Source organism: Protopterus annectens, chromosome 2.part1 (genome assembly GCF_019279795.1).
Source record: "Protopterus annectens isolate FY-2018-M chromosome 2.part1, PAN1.0, whole genome shotgun sequence".
NCBI classification, from domain to species: Eukaryota; Metazoa; Chordata; order Ceratodontiformes; family Protopteridae; genus Protopterus; species Protopterus annectens.
Window position 1 is genome coordinate 481,598,741 of NC_056729.1, and position 26,425 is coordinate 481,625,165.

Sequence of the window (26,425 nt, forward strand, 5' to 3'; positions counted from 1 at the left end):
TATTTAATATCCACTGAATGTCTTCCTTGAAGTGTATGCACCTTTGTACCTTCATTAGATGAGTCATTAGGTCAATAGTAAAGGGTATACTGATATATTTAAAGCAGATGTGAGGAATATTATTTCAGCAATGAAAGTATAATACTGTGTCAGTTTTATAGATCTTCTGTTAAGAAAGGAATGGAGACAGAATGAGAAGGAAAGAAAGATAGGAGTGTAGCACCTGGCACACTGGATGAAGTGGACAGTGTAAATGACTGCTATACAGGTGTGTAGCACCTGGCACACTGGATGAAGTGGACAGTGTAAATGACTGCTATACAGGTGTGTAGCACCTGGCACACTGGGTGAAGTGGACAGTGTAAATGACTGCTATACAGGTGTGTAGCACCTGGCACACTGGGTGAAGTGGACAGTGTAAATGACTGCTATACAGATGTGTAGCACCTGGCACACTGGGTGAAGTGGACAGTGTAAATGACTGCTATACAGGTGTGTAGCACCTGGTACACTGGGTGAAGTGGACAGTGTAAATGACTGCTATACAGGAGTGTAGCACCTGGCACACTGGGTGAAGCGGACAGTGTAAATGACTGCTATACAGGTGTGTAGCACCTGGCACACTGGGTGAAGTGGACAGTGTAAATGACTGCTATACAGGTTCTAAGCTGTGCACTGTATGTGAGTTACATAATGCTTGAGATGGTAATACAGTGGTGTATGCCTATGTGTTTACTTGTTAAAGCAGCATAAATCTAAAGATTCTTTTGTAAGACATATAGTCTGACAGAGCTACAAACATAATGAGCTGTATTTAAGAGGCATGAAGACTATATTCCCAGATGGTTCAGTAACTTTGTGGACTTGTATGGTATTCATAATGAGAGGTGGGAGCACAGAAGCTTGCTTAAATGTAAACATGTCATTTGCTCAAGAGACACAGTCACGTAATGCTCGACTTGCAGTGTACTATGGGAACAGTGCCCACTACTCTGTACATTACATTCTTCTTCTTGAGCATTAATAGATAGCATTAAAGTGGTTTGTTCATATGTGTTTATATCACGTTATTGAAAGATGAAAATAGCGAACGCTGTTTCATTGAACCTAAAATAGCTAAACCACATAATATCGAACATTCAGAACAGTGAACTTTTTCCTTGGGAAAAAATTTGCTATTCCGAAACACATACACACAACACAAGCATACCTAAAAAACATCAGTACACACACATACACTTATAATCCCACAGCTAACCCTACACTAAACTATACATACACTATCTATCCACTTACCTTAACCCAAACCCTAACCCTAAGGTCCGCCACTATCACACACTCGCCTAGCCCGCGCCCTAACCCTAACTCACTTAACCCACCCCTAAACCTAATTCACCTAACCCGCGCCCTGACCCTAACTCACCTAACCCATTCCCTAATCCTAACAACCACACAATCGCACACTTACCTGAACCCGACCCATAAATCTCCACCACAGCACTGAAAATAGCAAAGCCACAGAACTGGCCAACCAAATTCTTTCCCTAGGAAAGAATTCGATGTTCTGCAGCTTCGCTATTTTTAGCGTTCGATTAAAACGGGTCGATATTAGAACATTCGAAGTTTTAAAACTTCGATGTTCTGATATAGACCCGTTCATATTACCAGGAACATCACAGCATTTAGGGAATTAAGTGCTGTGATGCAGTAGTACTACATCAATTCCTTTTTTGTTTGAGGCATTTAAAAAAAAAACATTTTTACTAAACTGTGGGCCAAATAAATTCAGCATATCCCCCTAAGTTGACGTTACTAAGTTTAAATTGTACTAGTTATCCTTGGTGGCATAACCTTGGGGAAAGTGGCACTTTTAAAAACATATTATAAGAAAAGGAGCACCTGAAAATATTCTTTAACAGGGTGAAAATGTTTAGCACTTCCTGCAACACATATTGTGGTGGCAGTGAAAAGTTTAGTTTGTTTAGTTTGTTTAATGAATCACTTTAAACAAATGTATGTTTTTACAAGTGGAGGTATCACAGAGATTGCTACTTTCAGCATGTTACTTGGTCCTTTTATAAAGCTAAATATAAATTATAATTAGAACTGCAGTGCAAGGAGAAGTGGTTTGAGTTGAATGCTGCTTGTTATTTTATACTTGATTTTGACTGGCATTCCAGTAATATAGTTAAAACATAATTTATTTTTTCATGCCTCAACCTTTTTGTTTCCATCTAGATATTAAGTAAGCTGTCATGTAGACAGTGCATTGAAATATTTTTTTTTCTACACTTCATTTTGTCTTGATTGCACTCTCATAATGATGGTTTGGCACCCAGGGCAGCGTATTTAATTAAAGTCCCCATTTTTGTGGTTTTGAGCACATCTCTGTCCTTTCTAGTTGGTCACACCCCTTCCCATTGGCCCCCACCCATTCAACTGTCTGTTGCAGCCCCCCTTTGACTTGAAGTCACCAGCCGCCACTGATGGGAGGTGATATTCACCCTAATCCTGGCCCCGCCTATCACAACCATCAAGACAGTTCCCTTCCATTCACTACTCTAACCCCACAACAGTGTACCCCCAAAAAGTGTAATTCTTGCTGCCATAAATATTAGAAGCATAAGAAATAAAACTATTGAACTACATGCCTGGATTACCCAATACAATATTTTCGGTGTGATGGAAACTTAGCTTAAATCCTGTGTAAGCAACTCTGAAATTATATCTCACAGCTATAATATCATCCATAATGACCATATAAAGAGGAAAAATGGTGGTATTATTCTAATATTTCCACAACTACCACATTTCACCTATAATAAACCAATACCAAAATTCAGTTCACCAGAGCTTATTACTTTTCTGAAAATAAACAGATATGCATTACTGTCCTTTACATCCCTCCTGGAGACAATACAGCCACACTGAAAGACAGTGTACATTGGATGTCCGTAACAATTCCACATGAGTAAAATATTGCCAGGAGATGTCAATATGGATTCGCTGGACATAATGTCTAACTCCCCTGCACCTATCATGAACTTGCACAGTTTAACGCAAATAATTAATAGCTTTACACATTATAGCAAGACATCAAATTCTTTATTAGATTAGATCCTAGTATTAGACCCTAGCAAATTCACCACTACACAGGTACAATGTCTGACTCTCTTAATGAATATCTCCCAATCTGTACAACTAGACATCTCACCCATCCACTCAAACAACATGTTTATGAAACAACACACAACCTGTCCAGGTTTAACCCATAAATATTAATTACTATCTTATCATGTATTAACTGGAACATCCTAAAAATCCTCCCCTTAGATGATGATGTAGGTGAATACAATACAACTTCCCTAAATATCCTGAATAGTCTTGTACCTCCTAGAAGGAAGAGAATGAAAACAAATAATGCAGTTTGGTTATCTAAAAACAATAGAGTGGTAATGCAGGCTAGAGAAACAGCATAGGAAGAATGGCAAAAATATAAAATAGCACAATATTTTAAACTTTAGAATGTTCTGCAACCACACTAAAAAGCATATACATGAAGACAAAAACTATACTATAACAACTTTTAGGACAATAGTAAACACAACCTTAAATTCTGGTCAGCTATTAAAGAAATCTTACATCCCAGCCAAAATTCACCCCTAGCCCCTCTCCCAACAAATCACCACTCGAAACTGCAATAGAATTCAACTTATATTTTATAGGTAATATATCATCCCTAACCAATGATTTCCCATCATCTAATCCCAACCCTGCCCAAAAGCCACGTCACCTCATCCATTTTCACCTTCAAATCTTTGCCCAGATCCTATATAAAACTAATTCTAAACAAATTCAAACCATGCTCTACTGTAGCTGATGACCCAGTCCAAGAATTCCACTTTCCCTATCATTAAAAATAATAATCACACATTAACCTTTTGCACAAAGGAAGAAATTCAGCAGACATCAGTAACCTTAGACTTATAGCAATCTTATCCTTTCTGTCCAAAATTCTTGAAAAAATGTGTTTAAAAAATTGCTAAATATTTCCTGCAGGAAGAATTCCTATATTCTACACAACAAAGCTTCTTTCGCTCCCATATTACTAACACTGCACTTCTAACTTTTATAGATACTGTTAGTAAAGCTATAGATACTGGCAAAATAGTCCTCCTTATTTCTAGACTTGTCTTAATCCTTCAATACAGGTTGTCACAGCTCCTCAGTAGGTCTGTCTTAGCCCCTCTTCTTAAAGCTACTTGTCTAATACTTATCAATCAGTAAAATGGCACTCGACCCTCTCTCCTTACTTCACAGTCACCATTAGTCTACCACAAAGCTCTGTCCTTGGTTCCCTCCTCTTTAACATTTTCAGGAACATTCTCCATACATCCATACAACAGGCCTTCCCAATACAATATGCTGATGACTCCACACTCATGCACATCAGACAACCTGGCACATCGCCAAAAAAATTACTCAGGAAGCTTTAACAGACACTGAAAACATGGTTTTGTAACTCACAACTCGTGCTCAACCCATAATAAAGCAAACTACTTATTTTCCCCCTCAAAAAAAAATGTTTAAATCCTCTGTCTTAATAGTACAACCATTGAAGTCAATTCTCATAGCAAATTATTATGGATGATACTGGGTGATAATCTATATTCAACCTGTATACACAACATTGAATAAAAAAAAACACCAAAAACTAGGGATGCTTTACAGAGGCAAAAACTTTCTCACCAACACAACTAAAACTATACTTTCCACTACTTTCCTCCTCCCCTCACTATGTTATGGCACTCCCAACCTTACTAACCTTTAGGCTTCACAAAAAAGCAAAACTTGAACAATGCTGTAATAACGTGGCTAAATTTTTAGCAAATACTTCTTTCTGAACTGACCACTCTACAGCACTAAAAAGCCTAAATTAATTAGACTTACCCCATGGAAAGATGTACAGCAGGTAAAGGTGATAAAGGATAATGAGGGAAACGTACTCACAAGTGAGGAGAGTGTGTTGAGCAGATGGAAAGAGTACTTTGAGGGGCTGATGAATGAAGAGAATGAGAGGGAGAGAAGGCTGGGAGTGGATTAGCAAGGAGGAAGTAAGGATAGCTATGAAGAGGATGAAGAATGGAAAGGCTGTTGGTCCAGATGACATACCTGTGGAAGCATGGAGGTGTTTAGGTGAAATGGCAGTGGAGTTTTTAACTAGATTGTTTAATGAAATCTTGGAAAGTGAGAGGATGCCTGAGGAATGGAGAAAAAGTGTTTTGGTACCGATTTTTAAGAATAAGGGTGATGGGCAGATCTGTAGTAACTACAGAGGGATTAAAGTGATCAGTCACAGCATGAAGTTATGGGAAAGAGTAGTGGAAACTAGGTTAAGAAGGGACGTGATGATTAGAGATCAGCAGTATAGTTTCATGCCGGGAAAGAGCAGTACAGATGCGATGTTTGCTCTGAGAGTGTTGATGGAGAAGTACAGAGAAGGGCAGAAGGATTTGCATTGTGTGTTTGTAGACTTAGAAAAAGCATATGACAGGGTGCCTAGAGAGGAGTTGTGGTATTGTATGAGGAAGTCGGGAGTGTCAGAGAAGTATGTAAGAGTGGTACATGATATGTACGAGGGTTGTGTGACAGCGGTCAGGTCTGCGGTGGGAGTGACGGATGCGTTTAAGGTGGAGGTGGGATTACATCAAGGATCAGCTCTGAGCCTTTTCTTATTTGCAGTGGTGATGGACAGGTTGACAGACGGGATCAGACAGGAGTCCCCATGGACTATGATGTTTGCAGATGACATTGTGATCTGTAGTGAGAGTAGGAAACAGGTGTTGGAGACCCTGGAGAGATGGAGATATGCTCTAGAGAGAAGACGAATGAAGGTCAGCAGGTCTAAGACAGAATATATGTGTGTGAATGAGAGGGAGGATAGAGAAATGGTGAGGATGCAAGGAGTAGAGGTGGTGAAGGTGGATGAGTTTAAATACTTGGGATCAGTAGTTCAGAGTAATGGTGAGTGTGGAAGAGAGGTGAAGAAGAGAGTACAGGCAGGATGGAGTGGGTGGAGAAGTGTGTCAGGAGTGATTTGTGACAGACGAGTACCAGTAAGAGTGAAAGGGAAGGTCTGCAAGAGAGTAGTGAGACCAGCTATGTTATATGGGTTGGAGACAGTGGCATTGATAAAAAGGCAGGAGTTAGAGCTGGATGTGGCAGAGTTAAAGATGTTAAAATTTGTACTGGGTGTGATGAGGGTGGACAGGATTAGGAATAAGTATAATAGAGGGTCAGCACAGGTTGGAAGGTTTGGAGACAAAGCCAGAGAGGCAAGATTACATTAGTTTGGACATGTGCTGAGGAGGGATGCTGAGTATATTGGGAAAAAGATGCTAAGGATGAAGCTACCAGGTTACAGGAAAAGAGGAAGGCCTAAGATAAGGTTTATGGATGTGGTGAGAGAGGACACACAGGTAGTTGGTGTGACAGAGCAAGATGCAGAGGACAAGAAGAAATGGAAACAGATGATCCGCTGTAGCGACCCCTAATGGGAACAGTCAAAAGAAGATGATGACCCCATCAACTGACATATACACAGCTTCTCACTGCATATAAAATGATCCAGCATCCATCTGCTTGTCCAGCAATAACTAGCATTCTACATAATTATGTTCCCACTCGGTCATTATGATCCTATGACCAGAAAGACTTGTCTGTCCATAAAACTATCAATTCTGCTGGGCATAATACGTACTTGCACTATGTTGCTGAGGCCTGGAACCCTTTACCTGTATCCAAGAGATCAGTGTCCTCCAACCATTCCTTTTAAATGATTCTGAAAGGCTTATTAACCAAAATCTGGCTCTGTTCTTGTTCATCCCCTGGATAAACTATATTCTGAAATATGAACAAGTACCTATTCATACCTTACACCCCATTACTCCCCCTTCTTCTTTCACTTCTTTACTTCAATTGATTTCTCTCACCTGACTCTCTGTCTAAATGTGCCATGACCCTGTTTTTTCTTCCACTTCTTATTGCAATTCCTGTCTGTATTATAGTAACTTTTAGTTTCTCTAAGCTGGCTACAATTTCTGTAAATATGAAATCATTGTTATATAAGTTGTATTCTATGATTAACCAATATTTTTTACATTATGTCTAATTTGATATAATTGTTTAAACTGTACAGTTTTGTTTTTTATTTTATTATTTTTGAAAATTGTAAGATTATTGTTCTTAAAACGTTTTGTAATACTTTAGAGCTTTTCTCCTTGGGCCTCCACTAAAAATGGACACCTATACTATTGGACTTTCCCAGTAATCAAATGTCAGTCAATCAATACATCAATAAATAAATAAATCAAACAGGATTACTGAAAATATATGGAAGGATATTCTTTACCAGTATTATAGTTATAACATAGCTTGAATTTTCATTTTCAGAACATATTAGTTATATTCTCTAACATGTTCATTGTTTTGCAAACCTATAAAATCTGCACATTTTTATAACTTTAGTGAATTACTTCTTTGGATGGTAGCTGTACCGCATGCTGGTCAAGTATTTTATCAGAAGACATTTGTTTGCAACTTTGAATCTGTGTAAAGTATGGTCAGCTGTTAAAATGAGGAACAAAGTTTAAGAGCTCTAGAAATCTCTGTTTTAGAATACTTGCAGAAAATGCTGAACATACAAAATGCATACATATTTTCCTGGATTCTTAGCTTAAATTAGACATTCTCTTTGCAGTACTGACTAAAAAGCAAATATTTTGCTTGACAGTTTGTTAAAAATCAGTTCCTGTCTAACCTCTTAGCTGTGTGGTTAGTCATGTACATTCTGATTAAATCAGATTAGCTTATCTGTTTTAAGTATTTGTTTATTCACTAGCTCCTAACTTGGCAGTGCTTTTTAGTATTTAACTCCTCATTTTCATTTTTCTTTCATTGAAAATCTCTTCCAGATTGTACGCTCCACCGCTGTATCATGCTGCACCCTTACTGATCCTCTGCAGGAACTTCTCCTTCTCTTCTGATATAACGTTGGGGTCGGAAGCATCAATTACTTAGTTAGCAACCAGGAGGAAGTTATGTTGACAGGTGTTTTTCAGCACTGGGCAGTATTGTTTGTTTCTCTATTACTTTTTTTCATTTTACCGTACACAAAGATGACAAAATGGACATCTCCAAAGACGATAAAGACATTTAAGTAAACCATGTTTTTCAAACAAAAAGTGCTTTAATTTACCACAAAGCTTACAAGCACATAGGTATTCATCAGCATGGATAAAACATCACAAAACAAAGACCAATTTATACCATAAATAGTCAATTAAGAGGTATAATTAACTTAATTATGCTAAAGAATTTATTACACACACACACACACACACACACACACACACACACACACACACACACACACACACACACACACACCTATGACTATCTATATCTATGGGTCTGCTTCAGAAGACTTGACAAATCAAAAGACTGAATCCCAAAAGACTGAAAATTCAAAACACTGAACACATTTTTAATGCAGGGGGCAAACCCCCCCCCACCCTCATGTGGGCAGCTGTGCCCCCCATACCGCCTGCTAACTATATATACCAACTCCAAGATCGCACAATATACTCAGCATCCCTTCTCAGCACATGTCCAAACCAACGTACTCTTGCCTCTCTGGCTTTGTCTCCAAACCTTTCAACCTGGGGTGACCCTCTAATATACTTATTCCTAATCCTGCCCACCCTCGTCACACCCAGTGCAAATCTTAACATCTTTAACTCTCTCACATCTAGCTCTAACTCCTGCCTTTTTGTCAATGCCAGTGGAGAAGGGGCAAATTCCATCATTCAGTATTTTGAATTTTCAGTCTTTTGGGATTCAGTCTTTTGGTTTTTCAGTCTTCTGAAGTAGACCCATATCTATATATCTACATCTGTAAATATATATATATATATATATATATATATATATATATATATATATATATATATATAATATTCTGCACAATTCAGTTATATCATCCAACTAATAAACTATATTGTGTGTGTATACATATATATATATATATATATATATATATATATATATATATATATAGCTAGATAGATATTATAAAACAAATCTCATAATCTGTAAGAGCTACGTTTCAGTATTGATTTTATACTAAAATTAGCATTTAAACCATGTGAAACATCTGCAAAAAGTAAAGAAATCCACTTGTACTCAACACATTCTGTTGCTGTAAAGAAATCACCACCTCCTGTTAAAGTGTTTGTATAACTCTAAAAGTAAAACCATGTTCAGAATCTGCATCTAAAAATATGCTTGCATAAGGCATTTGTAGTAACATTCTTTCACTAAAAGTATAATTAATTTATCTACTTGTAGAAACTCACTTCATTTTATGTAGGGAACAGTAATAGAAAACTGAAGAAGCGTGTATTTGCCCATCTTTCAGATATAAGAAGGAATGTTACTACAAATGCTTGCAAGTGGATTTCTTTATTTCATGCGAATGTTATAGTATTTTTTATGTATGTGTATAATAAATTGTGTAGATTATATTAATTATAGTTTTTAATCGATTTATTATGATTCTTGATTGATTGTTTATGGTATAAATTGGTCTGAGATTTGTGATGCTTTATCTATGCTGATAAAAAGCTTTGCAGTTTATTAAAGCCTTTTTTGTTTAAAAAATGTGGTATGCTTAAATGTGTTTATTATCATCATTGGAATGGTTCATTTTGCTGTCTTTGTGTGTGGTATTTATTCTTTGTTGAGGCTACGTTTTGGTCTGCTAACCCTCTTTTTGGGTTATTTTTTTCATTTTACATGCAAGTTAAACACTGTCAGTTAATTCTCTCTTCATTGATGGGAGGTGACATTTGCCCTATTCCTGGCCAAGCCTATCACAACCATCAAGACAGTTCCCTTCCATACACTACTCTAACAGTGTACCCCCAACCAAGTATAATTCTTGCTGCCATAAATATTAGAAGCATAAGAAATAAAACTACTGAACTACATGCCCGGGTTTCTTAATACAAGCCTGATATTTTTGGTGTGATGGAAACTTAGCTTAAATCCTGTGTAAGCAACTCTGAAATTATATGTCACAGCTATAATATCATCTATAATGACCATATAAAGAGGAAAAGTGGTGGTATTATTCTAATATTTCCACAACTAGCACATTTTACCTATAATAAAGCAATACCAAAATTCAGTTCACCAGAGCTTATTACTTTTCTGAAAATAAACAGATATGCAATACTGTCCTTTACATCCTTCCTGGAGACAATACAGCCACACTGAAAGATGGTGTACATTGGATGTCCGTAACAATTCCACATGAGTAAAATATTGCCAGGAGATGTCAATGGACATAATGTCTAACTCCCCTGCACCTATCATGAACTTACACAGTTTAACGCAAATAATTAATAGCTTTACACATTATAGCAAGACATCAAATTATTTATTAGATTAGATCCTAGTATTAGACCCTAGCAAATTCACCACCACAGGTACAATGTCTGACTCTCTTAATGAATATCTCCCAATCTGTACAACTTCACATCTCACCCATCCACTCAAACAACATGTTTATAAAATAACACACAACCTGTCCAGGTTTAACCCAGAAATATTAATTACTATCTTATCATGTATTAACTGGAACATCCTAAAAATCCTCCCCTTAGATGATGATGTAGGTGAATACAGTACAACTTCCCTAAATATCCTGAATAGTCTTGTACCTCCTAGAAGGAAGAGAATGAAAACAATTAATGCAGTTTGGTTATCTAAAAACAATAGAGTGGTAATGCAGGCTAGAGAAACAGCATAGGAAGAATGGCAAAAATATAAAATAGCACAATATTTTAAACTTTAGAATGTTCTGCAACCACACTAAAAAGCATATACATGAAGACAAAAACTATACTATAACAACTTTTAGGACAATAGTAAACACAACTTTAAATTCTGGTCAGCTATTAAAGAAATCTTACATCCCAGCCAAAATTCAACCCTAGCCCCTCTCCCAACAAATCACCACTCGAAACTGCAATAGAATTCAACTTATATTTCATATATATCATCCCTAACCAAGGATTCCCCATCATCTAGTCCCAACCCTGCCCAAAAGCCACGTCACCTCGTCCATTTTCACCTTCAAATCTGTGCCCAGATCCTATATAAAACTAATTCTAAACAAATTCAAACCATGCTCTACTGTAGCTGATGACCCAGTCCAAGAATTCCACTTTCCCTATCATTAAAAATAATAATCACACATTAACCTTTTGCACAAAGGAAGAAATTCAGCAGACATCAGTAACCTTAGACGTATAGCAATCTTATCCTTTCTGTCCAAAATTCTTGAAAAATGTATTCAAAAAATTGCTAAATATTTCCTGCAGGAAGAATTCCTATATTCTACACAACACAGCTTCTGTCCCTCCCATATTACTAACACTGCACTTGTAACCTTTATAGATACTGTTAGTAAAGCTATAGTTACTGGCAAAATAGTCCTCCTTATTTCTAGACTTGTCATAATCCTTCAACACAGGTTGTCACAGCTCCTCAATAGGTCTGTCTTAGCCCCTCTTCTTAAAGCTACTTGTCCAGTACTTATCAATCAGTAAAATGGCACTCGACCCTCTCTCCTTGCTTCACAGTCGCCATTAGTCTACCACAAAGCTCTGTCCTTGGTCCCCTCCTCTTTAATATTTTCAGGAACATTCTCCACACATCCATACAACAGGCCTTCCCAATACAATATGCTGATGACTCCACACTCATGTGCACATCAGACAACCTGGCATATCTCCAAAAAAATTACTCAGGAAGCTTTAACAGACACTGAAAACATGGTTTTGTAACTCACAACTCATGCTCAACCCATAATAAAGCAAACTACTTATTTCCCCCCTCAAAAAAAAACATTTAAAATCCACTATCTTAATAATACATCCATTGAAGTCAATTCTCATAGCAAATTATTATGGATGATACTGGGTGATAATCTATATTTAACCTGTATAGACAACATCGAATAAAAAAAACCCACCAAAAACTAGGGATGCTTTACAGAGGCAAAAACTTTCTCACCAACACAACTAAAACTATACTTTCCACTACTTTCCTCCTCCCCTCACTATGTTATGGCACTCCCAATCTTACTAACCTTTAGGCTTCACAAAAAAGCAAAACTTGAACAATGCTGTAATAACGTGTCTACATTTTTAGCAAATACTTCTTTCTGAACTGACCACTCTACAGCACTAAAAGGCCTAAATTAATTATACTTACCCCATGGAGAGATGTGCAGCAGGTAAAAGTGATAAAGGATAATGAGGGAAACGTACTCACAAGTGAGGAGAGTGTGTTGAGCAGATGGAAAGAGTACTTTGAGGGATTGATGAATTAAGAGAATGAGAGGGAGAGAAGGTTGGATGATGTGCGGATAGTGAATCATGAAGTGGAGTGGATTAGCAAGGAGGAAGTAAGGATAGCTATGAAGAGGATGAAGAATGGAAAGGCTGTTGGTCCAGGTGACATACCTGTGAAAGCATGGAGGTGTTTAGGTGAAATGGCAGTGTAGTTTTTAACTAGATTGTTTAATGAAGTCTTGAAAAGTGAGAGGATGTCTGAGGAATGGAGAAAAAGTATTTTGGTACCGATTTTTAAGAATAAGGGTGATGTGCTGTCCTGTAGTAACTACAGAGTGATTAAAATGATCAGTCACAGCATGAAGTTATGGGAAAGAGAGTGGAAACTAGGTTAAGAAGGGACGTGATGATTAGTGATCAGCAGTATAGTTTCATGCCGGGAAACAGCACTACAGATGAGATGTTTGCTCTGAGAGTGTTGATGGAGAAGTACAGAGAAGGTCAGAAGGAGTTGCATTGTGTTTTTGTAGACTTTGAGAAAGCATATGACAGGGTGCCTAGAGAGGAGTTGTGATATTGTATGAGGAAGTCGGGAGTGTCAGAGAAGTATGTAAGAGTAGTACAGGATATTTATGAGGGTGGTGTGACAGCGGTGAGGTCTGCAGTGGGAGTGACGGATCCATTTAAGGTGGAGGTGGGATTACATCAAGGATCATCTCTGAGCGTTTTCTTATTTGCATTGGTGATGGACAGGTTGACAGATGGGATCAGACAGGAGTCCCCATGGACTATGATGTTTGCAGATGACATTGTGATCTGTAGTGAGAGTAGGGAACAGGTGGAGGAGACCCTGGAGAGTTGGAGATATGCTCTAGAGAGAAGAGGAATGAAGGTCAGCAGGACTAAGACAGAATATATGTGTGTGAATGAGAGGGAGGATAGAGGAATGGTGAGGTTGCAAGGAGTAGAGGTGGCGAAGGAGGATGAGTTTAAATACTTGGGATCAGTAGTTCAGAGTAATGGCGAGTGTGGAAGAGAGGTGAAGAAGAGAGTACAGGTAGGATGGAGTGGGTGGAGAAGAGTGTCAGGAGTGATTTCCCTCATTATCCTTTATCACCCTTACCCGCTGCACATCTTTACTAGCTCGGTCCCTCTGTCTAGCCATTCAGTACAGGTCCTTTTCTCCCTCCTTAGTGTCTAACCTTTTATACAACTCTTCATACAACTTATCCTTAGCCTTCGCCACCTCCCTCTTTGCCATACAACTCATCTCTTTATACTCTTGTCTACTTTCTTCATCTCTTTGACATTCCCACTTCTTCTTCACCAACCTTTTTCTCTGCATACTCTCCTGTACTTCTTCATTCCACCACCAGGTCTCCTTGTCCTCCTTCCTCTTTCCAGATGTCACATCAAGCATCTTTCTAGCTATCTCTCTTACTAGCTCTGCTGTAGTTACCCAGCTATTCTGTAACTCTTCACTTCCACCCAGTGCCTGTTTTAATTCTTCCCTGAACATCACCTCACAATTACCCTTTTTCAATTTCCACCATTTGATCCTTGGTGCTGCCCTCACACTCATCCTCCTCTTCTTGATCACCAATGTCATCCTACAAACCACCATCCTATGCTGCCTAATTACACTTTCCTCTGCCACCAGTTTACAGTCTCCAATCTCCTTCAGACTGGCCCTTATACATAAGATATAATCCACCTGTGTGCATCTTCCTCCACTCTTGTATGTCACCCTATGCTCCTCCCTCTTGTTAAAATACGTATTCATCACAGCCATGTCCATGCTTTTTGCAAAATCCACTACCATCTGACCTTCTGCATTCCTTTGCTTAACACCATTCCTTTGCTTAACACCATACCTACCCATCACTTCCTCATCCCCTCTGTTCCCTTCACCAACATGCCCATTGAAATCTGCTACAATCACCAGTCTCTCACCCTTGGGCACAGTCATCACCACTTCATCCAACTCACTCCAAAATTTTTATTTGTCATCCATCGCACACCCAACTTTTGGAGCATATGCACTAACAACATTCATCATTACACCATCAATTTCCAGCTTCATAAACATCACTCTGTCTGACACTCTTTTCACCTCCAAAACACTCATAGCATACTGTTCCTTCAGGATAATGCCTACACCATTTCTCCTCCCATCCACACCATGATAAAACAATTTGAAACTGCCTCCGATACACCTAGCCTTGCTCCCCTTCCATTTGGTCTGTCGCACACACAATATACCAACCTTCCTTCGGTCCATCATATCAGCTAGCTCTCTCCCTATACCAGTCATACTGCCAACATTTAAGGTTCCGACTCTCACTATCACAGTCCTAGCCTTTACCTGCCTTCAGGCATGCCATCCCCCTCTTCTTCTCCTTCGGCCAACAGTAGCCCAATTTCCGCCAGCACCCTGTTGGCCAACAATACTGGTGGCGGTCATTGTTAACCTGGGCCTCGACCGATCTGGTATGTATTTCTGTACTGTTGTCTGCATGCATGATTTGGCAAAATGTTATGCTGGATGCCCTTCCTGACACAACCCTCCCCCTTTATCCCGGCTTTGGACCCTGATTTTGCCTAATGTCACTGATCTTTCCTCTAGTTGACATGATTTTTACAAATCGTCATTAATTTTTCTGTCATATTTTTACCATTTGATTGTTGGATAAATCACTAAGGATTATGGTGGGTCTTAAATGCCAGACATTAGAGTTTCTTTCTTACTGTCTTGAAAATGCAGGTTGATTCAAAACCTATTTGCTGTTAACCAGTTGGAGTACTGCATTAGCTCATGTTGCAGCATTGCTGTGATATTTACTTGCTTAAAAAAAGGCAGGAAAGAAAAAAAAACTCTGCGTACTTGAGCAGAACCAGCAGGATTGACCAGACTTTACATCAAGAAAGTGACAAAGTCGATGATGCAAAAGCAGGGCATACTGCACTAGTAAGTCTGTAGAGAGCTGAAATTTATGAATAGGAAATTACAGTAAAATGAAATAAAAGAATATCCTAATAAATTAAATTGCAGACCAAGAGGCCATCCACTCACCTCAGAAGAGGGAAAACAATTTGCAGGTAAGAGCAAGAATCAGTGCACATAATCTTTAAGCTTATTAGTCTACTAGGGCCCTACTAGTCTCTGAATTGCTGTTTGGTTCAGTGATGTCCTCTAGTAAAAAAATATATGCATCTATAGCTATCTCTGTATAGCTGTCTATCTGTCTGTAGATAGATAGATGTATATTTTTTTACTAAACCAGAGGCTGATTTTAACAAAATCCTAGATTGCTTAGCAATTTGCACTGAAACACCACTGCAACTCACAGCAAGGGATTGGATAGTTTGAACTCCAAAACAGACTACACAATAAGATTTGTCCTTAAGTTTACATGCAGTAACACTTTCTGTCTTCAAGATTCCCACATATAAAGTCCAAGCAGAGAATCATGCTTAACAGTGGTCTGTTTTTTTAACTTCACTCAAAGCAGCAGTAAATGAAGTATATTCTAATGCAATCTTTCACTGCACCATGGTAGGTCAGTTGTTAAGACTCCTGCATCAAATCTCATTGGCATGTGGTTCAGTCCTTAACTGTGGTTATTGCTTCTGTCTCTGTGGAGTTTGTTTTTTGTTACAGTGCTTGAATGTGTTTTGTTTCCTCCCTAAATGCTCTGGTTCGTTCAGTCCACCAGACATTATTTTTATTCCACATCTCTGGTGTTCAATGTTTATTCTGTGGAATTGACCATAGGATGCATATCTTGTTTTGAGTCTTTGGCATTACAATGACACTGGGATGTGACCACCAGCACTTTGGTTGACATCCTACAAATTATCAGGATATTACCATGTTGTAAACCATAGTACATAGAAAAAAGTCATGGTGGTCTCCTCTGGGTTGTACTACACAATCCCAACAGAGTTATCAACATACCTGGATCCCTGTCTCCCTGCCTTTCATGTACTCATTATACAGCAATGCAGATGGGCATATTTAGCCACATATACTGTCATACTTGATCTTTGCCTCATATGCAGAACAGAAAATGCTGCTTATTACATGCCTTACCCAGTGTGTATCCTTTGATACTTAGCTCTGTTTTTTATCACATATCTGTAGTTTTATGTTTGTACGTATGTCTCTCATTCTGTTCATTATGCCATATGTACAGTAATGGAAATGACCATGCTGATGCCCATATGATAATAAAAGGCTTGGCACTTGTTGGTTATTTGCCAGCTGTGTGCATATTATGTCTGACACAAAAATTTTTAATGATGCTATCTGTAGTGCACATAAACTGGTGGTCAATAGCGAGACACCCTACTTGTTCATATATGCCATTTCCTGTGTGCCAGATGGAGCCTTAATGATTGTCATGATGCTGCATTGTCCTTGATGGCCATTAACAAATGTCCTTTGTCTATTACTGTGCCACAGCAACAGACAAGGACTACATTGAAAGCCCCAGATGTTCCCACATATGAATCACCTACAGTATTTCCACAGATTCACTGGAATATCTCTGTCAGTGAAATCAATGGAGATTGGTTACTTTTGTTTCATGGAGAACAGACAGTATTCGCTATTCTGTGGATGTTAGAGCTACACACTACTTTTCATGCCTTACCTGCAGGGTAAGTTTAACACCATAGCAGTCCAGTGACTTTTGGTTCATTTAAGTAATTGCGTAGTGTTCTACACTAAATTGTCTCCTGCACCACAGCCCAGATGAGCATACAGTAATTGCACTTGCTGCATTTTACCTGTATCTTATTGGCTTTCCAGTTCCTATAAATGTTACACAACTTATGCATTTGTTGTCTCTTCAAACGTCTTCTGGCTGTTTTTCACTTACATAGCCATTTGACTGCCACAACTTTTTTTTGTTCTGTGAGTTGTGCACTTTGTTTACTGAGTTTATTTTACTTTACCATGTCATTATTTACTCTGTGCTGAACATCCTTGGTTACATTCACCACGTTCCTTCTTGTATTGCACATATTTATAGAGCACTAACACAATCTAGAATTATATAATAGCATGATGAGTGCTTATGTATTGTGTAGCTTGTTCACAGATTGCTACTCTTGTCATAAGAATTGTGGTTTTGATATTAGTCGTGGGCCACGATCATTGAATTCAGGGATTGCTTGTAAAATTTAGAAATTAGATTTTGTCTATAACGTTTTTCAGTCAGTAGATCACAGCATGAAAAGACTGGAGTGGATTTGACAGTTGCTAGACTGAGATAAGCTGTTAACCCTTTCCTTTAACTTGTATTTCTTTCATTTTTTTTAATTCAACAGTCTGAAATGAATGTTGTAATTTTCAATGGAAGGCAAAATCAGTATTACCTCTTCCTGTGAAAGATCAAAAAACATTTTGAGCAAACTATTTTTCTGTGTCATTATTGCCTGATTTCGGGAGATATTGAAGTCATAGTCAATTAAATATTCCAAATGAAAGAACTTAATGTCAATTAGTCCGTAAAGCCTCTGTACTTAGAACTATAACATGAAAAAAAAACTAATTTTCTCATGATGTGAGTACAATACTTAGTGCTGTAAATTGTCAAGATGTTAAAAAACTGCTTGTTGCAGCAGATATGTAAAGTACTGTGTAAGTCATTTATCAGTGAGGTTCATTCTAGAAAACATAGCATCTGATGCTATCCGTGTCATTATTCATCATGGATGGGTCTTGGATCCGACCTCAGATCTGAGCCAGCAACTAAAGGACAGATCCAGAGCTCAAGCTCCTCCACTATCGATAATCCCTTGCTGACCTACGACCCTCAGATCTCGTTTGCCGCGGAAATGCTCGGGCATGTATCCTACAGCTCAAACGACTTCACTTCAGGTAAGTGTAAATTGCCTTTTCCTTTCAGGGTTTCTTTCCCATATTATTATAGCTTTAGTGTGCCCTTTCCTTCAGTTTAGTTAATGTATGTCTTTTTCCGTGGGTTCCCACCTTTTCTTCCCAGGCCTTTGGTAGTGTTTCTCTCTCAGGGTTTTTTTTTTTTACCTTAGCTGTCCCTCTCTTAGCTCACGTTCTGCCAGTAAAGTAGTTTTTCCTATCTCCCCCTTCCTGTAGATAGTGCTGGTGTTGTTCGCGTGTGCGTATGCTTCATTTTCTATAATGTCTGAGAATCCTTCTGGCTTTAAAGGATGCTCCTCATGCAGTCGGAAAAATGAGCTCCATTCCAAATCACATGAGGAGTGTGTTTATTGCCTTAGAGAGAGTCACCTGGAGGTTGAATGCGACATTTGTGCTACATTCAACCCCAGGGGGTCTCATGGATTGCAAGAATAAGCTTCTGTTAAAGGGACTTGCTAAGGGGGGGTACTTTAGCCTCTGACTGTCCCCTCTAAGCACCCTACAGATCCCAAAAGAAAGACCTTCTCTTCTTCCTTGAGGGATTCCTCTTCAAAAAAGCTGAGGCTGTCGGATCGCAGATCCCTAGAACTGAGCCCAGACTCTTTGACTTTGGATCTGGGCTGTTCCACTCTGAGAGCCTCAGCTCAGTCTGTCGGACCTCCGATCTGACTCGGGGCAAGTCACCTTTGGTTCCGGCCCATCTGTTGGATCCGTCTTCTGCACCGACTAAACCATTGGATACATCTAGGTCTTCAGATCTGAAGATTATATCAGATCTGATAATCATTGACAGCCCCACCTCGAGGTCCAGAAGTTTGGATCCGAGGCATAGGAGTCAGTCTCCCTCCCAAGACCACAGGACAGTGTCAGGGTCTCTGGCCAGGTTGGGACATTCTTCGGTATCCTCCAGGTCCGCCAAAAGTCTGCTCCTAACAGATATGGATAGGATGATGAGGTGTTTTCTTAAGGCCCAAATCGAGTTGGGCTTGTTACCATCCCCGGCTCAGTTGCCCTGGGCAGCTTCCCCATCCATGGGACTTCACTCTCCTCGTCTGACCCACCTGGGTTTGGATCACCAGGATCAGCGCATTCTCTGTGAGAGGCTGACAGTGGCAGTTGTCCCTCCCTTTCCAACACCATCAGGGTCCCTGGCGGGCTCTGTTCTGCTGCCTTCGAAACTGGCTGTGCCTCAGCCCCACAAGGTCCATGCTGGTTCCCTGGAGGTGGGGTTGGACCCTGAGTTTTCAGACCATTTCCTGCCCTTGAGAGCCTCTGCACTGGACAGCTCAGGGCCGATATCATCTGGAGACGTCAGTGCTGCATCAGGGTCACTTTTCCTTCCCGGGTAGCTGCAGCCATGGAAGAGGAGAGGGTTCCTCATGCAGTCCATAGGCCTTCTGGGCAGTAGAGGGGACCTTCTTCAGCTGGGCAGTTACCTCTCCTTCATCTCTAGATCCTCCCCAGCCCTTCTCGACTTTGGGCGGTGTGCCCACATCTTCCTTCCAGGGTCAGCCCTCCTGTGAGAGCCTTTAGATGGGCATTACTCCACTGGGGTCCCTGCCTCTTCCGAGTACTCCCCAGAGCCTGCTATGGAGGAGCCCCCTCAGAAGAGGACATACAAGATGAAGCACTTGGACTCCCTTACAGAGTCCCACTCACTGAGGACATGGATTTCGAGGATAGAGATGGATCCCCCAGGCTTCCATCTGAGGAAGTTTCCTTTGGGGACATCCTCGAAATTCTAAAGCAAAGAGGTGGTTGGTCTTCCCCCAACTCCATCTTCAGAGGAATCTGTGTTCCTGAAGGCCTTTGGGATGGGCCCATCATCTACCTGGGTGTCTTTCCCTACCAATGAGCTCATAGAACTCCTCGCCAACAGGGCATGGAAGGAACAGGACATATTTGAACAAGTTCCCAAAAAGGCTGACAAATTTCTTAGTCCCCCAAAGGATAAAACTTTTTGGAGTAAGGGCGTCCCCATTGATGCCATCTTGGTAGCCACATCTATGAAGAAGTAGTTCGCTGAACAGAGCTCCACGGTCCATCCCCTGAACAAGGAGTTTTGAGAGATTGACTGCTGTGGAAAGCATGTGTTTGTCTCAGCTACATTCAGACTAAGAGCAACCAACTACATGGCACATTTATCCAGCTTCAAAGGGATTTGGTCATGAGACTCACCACCTCCCTTTCAGAGTTGCTGCCTCTGGATAGTCTTAAATTGCTCTCTCCAAAGGTATCCACTCTAACTTCCCTGGCTATTGTTTTGATGAGATTGATCTCCAAAGCCTCTTGAGCAGTGGGCACAGGCATTTCCATTAGATGGCACACATAACTTTGCCTTTGCAGATTTGCGGAACCCTTTAAGGCATCTTTTACTAACGTCCCCTTTGATGGGTCTACCTTGTTTGGTCCCTCTGTCAAAGAGACATTGAACCACAGTCAGCATGAGGGGAAGGTTCTGTCTGTGATGGGGATCAAGTTCTCTACTCCCCAGGGATCTTTTTCCAAGAATCAGAGGGGCAGTAAGAAACTTTGGTTCTGCAGGACTTAGTCCCCTTTCCGGGATGCTACACAGGAATCCTCTTCTACTGGCCGGGTGTAGGGGATTCAATGTCAGAAGCTGCCCCTGAGCTCCCAAGAGCCCTTCTTGGAGAAGCCCACTCAAAACTCCTGAAGCACTGCCCGGCTGTCCTGTCCTGGAGGCAGTTGGGGAATGATTCTCCCTTCACCTACAAGCCTGGGCAAATATCACCTCAGATCAGTGGGTGTTAAAGATAATTTCCAGGGGTTATTTCATACCCATTTTTTCAGCTCCCTCCAATTCCAAAATCTCTCCCAGATGTTCCACCCCACCAAAAGGAGTTGGCCCATCTTGAGATCCAAGACCCTCTTCTAAAAAGAGCCACCCAAGAGGTCCCAACAGGACAACAAGGGTCTGGAACTTACTCTCGCTTCTTTTTGGTGCCGTAAAAGACTGGAGACCTGTGTTATTTCAGACCTCAGCGAGCTGAACCTGTCATTCAAGAAGTCCAAGTTCTGGATGGTCACTGTACAGTCTATTTCACCTCTTCTACGCAATGAATATTGGATGTGCTCAGTGGATCTCAAGGACACATACTATCATATCAAAATTGACAGACACTCCAGGAGATACCTGCACTTTCGGCTAGGGACCAGTCACTATCAGTTCAGAGCCCTGCCCTTTGGACTCACCGCAGCCCCCTGGGTTTTTCCAAATGTATGGCAGTGATGACAGCTCATCTCCAACTACAAAAATTCTGGGTCTTCTCGTACCTGGACGACTGGCTCCTCATGGCCCCCATGAGGCATCAACTGTCTATGGCCTCTGACTATATCCTCCACCTCTTTCATGATCTTGGCATCATAGTCAAACTCTACAAGTCAAATCTTTCCCCATGTCAGAGTCTGGAGTTTATCTGGGTTCTTCTAGACATGGTGTCAGAGAATGCAGCACTGCCTCACCGCAGAGTTCAAATCATTCTGGACCAGGCCCATCAGTTGCTGACGCTCAGTCATCCCACAGCCCACTTAATCTTGCAGGCGCTATGTTCAATGGCAGCTGCTATCCAGTTAATGCCTCTTGCCAGATATCACATGTGGGTCCTGCAGTGGACCCTGGCAGTTCAGTGGCCTGCTCAGGTTCATTCTGTGTCCATGACCACCAGGATCTCTCAGGCGTGCAGAAACCACCTTGCTTGGTGGCTTGAAACTCAGGATCTGATCCTAGGAAGACCCATTTGTCTTCCTGATCCCAAGGCCATGGTGACCATGGATGCCTCCCTGTGGCGGGGGGGTGGCATTTACAGGGAAGGATGGTTCACGGCTTGTAGAGACTAAATTGCACATAAATCCCCTGGAAATGAGAGCAGTCCTTCTAACATTGCAAGCCTTTCAGGAATGTCTCCCTCTTGGGACTATAGCAATTCAAACGGGCAACATTGCAGTGGTCTGGTACATCAGCATGCTGCCCTGTTTAGAGAGGCCAAGAGAATGTGGGAATGGTTGATGTCTTCCAGGTGCTTTCTTCATGCAGTGCACATCCCTGGCAGTTCCAAGATGATAGCCAACAAACTTAACAGGTCTGTCTTGAGTCCTCATGAGTGGTCCCTGAATCCATCCATGGCACATTGGATATTCGACCATTGGGCTCTTCCTTGCTGCAATCTGTTTGCCTCCCTTGTCAACCACAAATGCAGCAATTACTTTGCCCTGATTGCCACATTGGGGGAGTCTCCCAGGGATGCTCTAGTTTACGATTGGTCGTCGGGGCTTCTATATGCTTACCCCACCAACTCTCCTCATTCCCAAAGTTTTGCAGAAGACTCCTCTCATCCCCATTGCCCCCTTTTGACCTCATCAAGCGTAGTTCTTCTTGCTTTGGTCTCATCTGAAGTATCCTCTCTAGATATTGGATCCCACCCCGGATCTCATTTCCCACCCTTGGGGCTTCCTCTTCCTGACCTTCAGTCTCTTCATCTAACCACATGGTTCCTCCAGTTCCAGTGATCCTTTCCCAGTCCAGGCTTTCCTCTCTGATGAAGAATATTATCTTAGCCTCTCAAAAACCGTCTACTAAGAAGGTATATTCTAACAAGTGGAAAAGATTTTCAGTTTGAGCCAGACAACAAAATCTAGACCCTTTTTCAGCCGCTATTCCTGACATTCTGTTGTTTTTCACTTCTGTATTTTAAGAAGGGGCTAGTTTCTCCAAGACTAAACTCCAGCTGGCAACCGTCTCATATTCCCATGTGAATGAGGGTTCCACTTTTTTCTTCCAGACTGTGTAAGATCTTTCTCAAAGGGATATTTCTCCTTAGACTTCCTATCGAAGATCCCTACCCACCATGGGATCTTACCCTGGTGTTGCAGTCTTTGACACAAAAGCCCTTTGAGCCCGCAGCATCTTGTGATTTCAATTTCCTGTCCTGGAAGATAGCCTTCTTGGTGGCTATTACTTCTGCCAAGAGAGTTTCGAAGTTGCAGGCTCTTAGCATTAAACCCCCTTTTATAGTCTTCCACAAGGATAGGGTGTCTCTCAGGACTAAACCTTCATTCATTCCTAAGACAGCTTTGGAGGCTAGTCTTAACCAATCCATTCAGCTTCCTGCGTTCTCCCCTAATTACTCTAATAAAGGGCAATATATGTTGATTTGTTTGACTGTCCATACACAATTGCGATTTTATCTTAAGAGGACTGAAGAATTCTGAAAGTCGGATCAGCTCTTTGTTGCCTTCTATCAGGCCAGAAAAGGTCTGGCAGTTACCAAGGTATCCATTTCCCGTTGGATCACCAGCTATATTTCCTTCATTTATGACAGTAGACACATGGAACTTTCCAGATCAGTTAAAGCACACTGTACTAGGTATGTGGCTACTTCTTCCGCCTTTTCGGCTAAGATTTCATTGGATGAGATTTGCACTGCTGCTACTTGGTATAATCCCCACACCTTTATTACACATTATAAGTTGGATTTGGCGTCTAGGAACAGGGCTTCCTTTGATTCTCCTGTGCTCTGGCATATCCTTCCCTGAGGTCTCTCAGGGTTCATAGTAGCTGGGGACTCTGACCCATCCGTAATGAATAATAACACAGATAGCATCAGATAGTTATGTACTTACTATAACCTGGAATCTGTGCTATACAGTTTCATTATTCATCACATTCCCACCCTCCTTTCCCCTTCCTTCTGGAGATCTGGTAGGTGTGGCAGAATGTCTTCCTTTAATGACTTTCTAGTATTATACGCAGTCCGGACTGCTTTTTCTCTATCCAGCAAACTTGATCTGAGGGTCGTATGGGAAGGGGAGGAGCTTACGCTCTGGATCTCTCCTTCAGTTGCCGGCTCAGATCTGAGGTTGGATCCAAGAACCATCCATGATGATTAATGATACTGGATAGCACAGATTCCAAGTTATGGTAAGTACATAACTCTTTATAATTATGTATGCATAGTTTGATTCTGATAGAGAGATGTTAATCAGGACTTCATTTGTTGGCTATTTGTTTCTGTTGAAGTTTTAATGCTATCTCATATGTATATCACATCAGTTCAGTTTCTGAAGACCTAGGGTACTTAATACATGATGTTACTAATACATTTTTAAAGTGTTGATTCAAATGTCTGCCATTTTTGTTGAAGGTGGATTACTAAATTACTTTTGAAGGAGTAAAAGAATATTTCTTCTTACCTACTTAGGCATGTTGTTTGGGTAGAATACATAGGTAATTTGTGCACTATATGAGGGTCTTTGTGTGAGTCTTGGAAACTTGCAGAGTGGTGCAGATTTATAGATATTATAGGTTCATAGGTGTGTACTAGGCTAATGGCCCTGGAACGTTTACAGGCCTAGCCCATAGGATTACCCTGGCATCATGCCACCCGACCTTAGTTCCTAGTGCCTCTGTCGAGTAGAGCCACTGGGGTGATCCCCAGGGTGAATTTTCTATTTCCCATCCACTCATCAAGACTTCTCTTGAAGAGTGCCAGTGAGGTGCTCTGTTTGACATGTATGGGAAGTCTATTCCATAGCATGGGCAGTCTCTGGGTTATGACCCTATCCCTCCAGCATGTTCTGTTGATTGTGGTAATGAGGTTGAGGTCTCTGGAGTGTGTGGTGCAGAGGGATTGGGATTTCTTTAGATGTAACATTTCTAACAGAGCTAGGTTGGACATGGCTTTGTAAGTCAAGCAGAGATTGCCTTTAAGTAGGCGATATGAGATGGAGAATAGTTGGAGTTTTTTTAATCTGTTCATATAGGACAAGTGTTTAAGGCCTAGGACCCTGTTTGTGAGGTACTTTTGCCACCTCTCCAGTTGTTGCAGGTGTCTAGTGAGGTACATGCCAAATGGGGCATTGTACTCAATGACTGGCCAAATGAGGGAAGAGTAGAGGGAGATGATGACCTCTTTCTTCCTGGATGTAAAACCCTTAGTAATGACGTGTGCCACATAGAAGGACTTTCTGACCACAGTGGAACGTGGTGGACAGAAGACAGGTTGCTGTCAGCCTGTGTTCCCAGATCTCTTATAATGCCTTCTGTGTTCAGTAGGCTATTATCAATGTGAATGTGGTAATTCAAGGGAGCCGGGTTTTTCCCAGGGCGGATGACAACACATTTTTTGGTATTGAGCTTAAAGCCATGTTTCTGATACCAATCATTGGTGTCATTGATGGATTTCTATAGGATGTCATCATCACTTGAGGAGTTACTAGCTCCCAACTTGCAATCATCTGCGAAATTTGTCAGCCAGAGTCCCTTCATGTTGGTCTGGACATCAGAGAAGTAGATACCAAACAGGAGAGGACCCAGGACCGAACCCTGTGGGACTCCACTCGTGACTGGTCGGCAGTCTGACATGGAATCAGCTACTTTCACACTGTGGGTTCAGTCTGTGAGCTAGTTTGCAACCCACCTAGTGATATACCAGTTGATACCTAGCTTAGTGAGTTTTTCTGTGATTCCTGAGTGAGGAATAATATCAAAGGCCTTGGCCAGATCAAGGTAGGCTGTATGAACCACCTTACCTTCGTCCACAGCTCTGGTGCCTGACTCAAAGAAGTCAACCAAGTTGAGCAGGTATGATCTACCTTTCACAAAACCAAACCTTGTAGGATCCAGAGTTTGGAGATTCCCTATATCCTTGTTTATTAGGTCCATGATGATGCATTCCATAGCTTTGCATATCAGACTCGTCAGGCTAATTAGGTGATAATTCCCGGGGTCTGTAGTCACTCCTCCATCGTGGAGCAGGATGACTGTAGCAGTGCGCCATTTGGTAGGGACAAAGCCGGAGGTGACGATGTGATTGAACAGGGCACACAGGTGAGGTGCCAGTTCACTCTGTAGTTCATGTAGAACACAACCAGAGATATTGTCAGGTCCCATAGAACCTGTATTCTTGGCCTTGGACAGCGCTGTTTTAACCTGTGTAGCAATAATACTGGGTGCCTGGCAATCTACTTGTATTGTGATTGGTTCTTTGGCGGGGAGACGGGTAAAGTTGGCATTGAATCTGTTGGCCAGTATATTGGCAATATCTGTAGGAGGTACCATTGTGCAGTAGCTCAGAGCAAA

At 41.0% G+C, this 26,425-nt stretch overlaps 1 protein-coding gene across 6 annotated transcripts in view; it reads left to right on the plus strand.

Annotated features, from left to right (window-relative positions):
- Window positions 1-26,425, plus strand: part of INPP4B (inositol polyphosphate-4-phosphatase type II B) — a 4,727,932-nt gene that overhangs the window by 4,478,583 nt on the left and 222,924 nt on the right. Inside the window, exon 20 of one of the 6 annotated variants that reach the window (XM_044062271.1) lies at window positions 7,974-8,333. The exons of the other annotated variants lie outside the window; for them this stretch is intronic. Coding sequence (XP_043918206.1) covers window positions 7,974-8,014 — 41 coding nt within the window. The 3' untranslated portion in view covers window positions 8,015-8,333. Of the gene's footprint in view, window positions 1-7,973; window positions 8,334-26,425 lie in introns of those variants that run through there. 6 annotated transcript variants of the gene reach the window in all.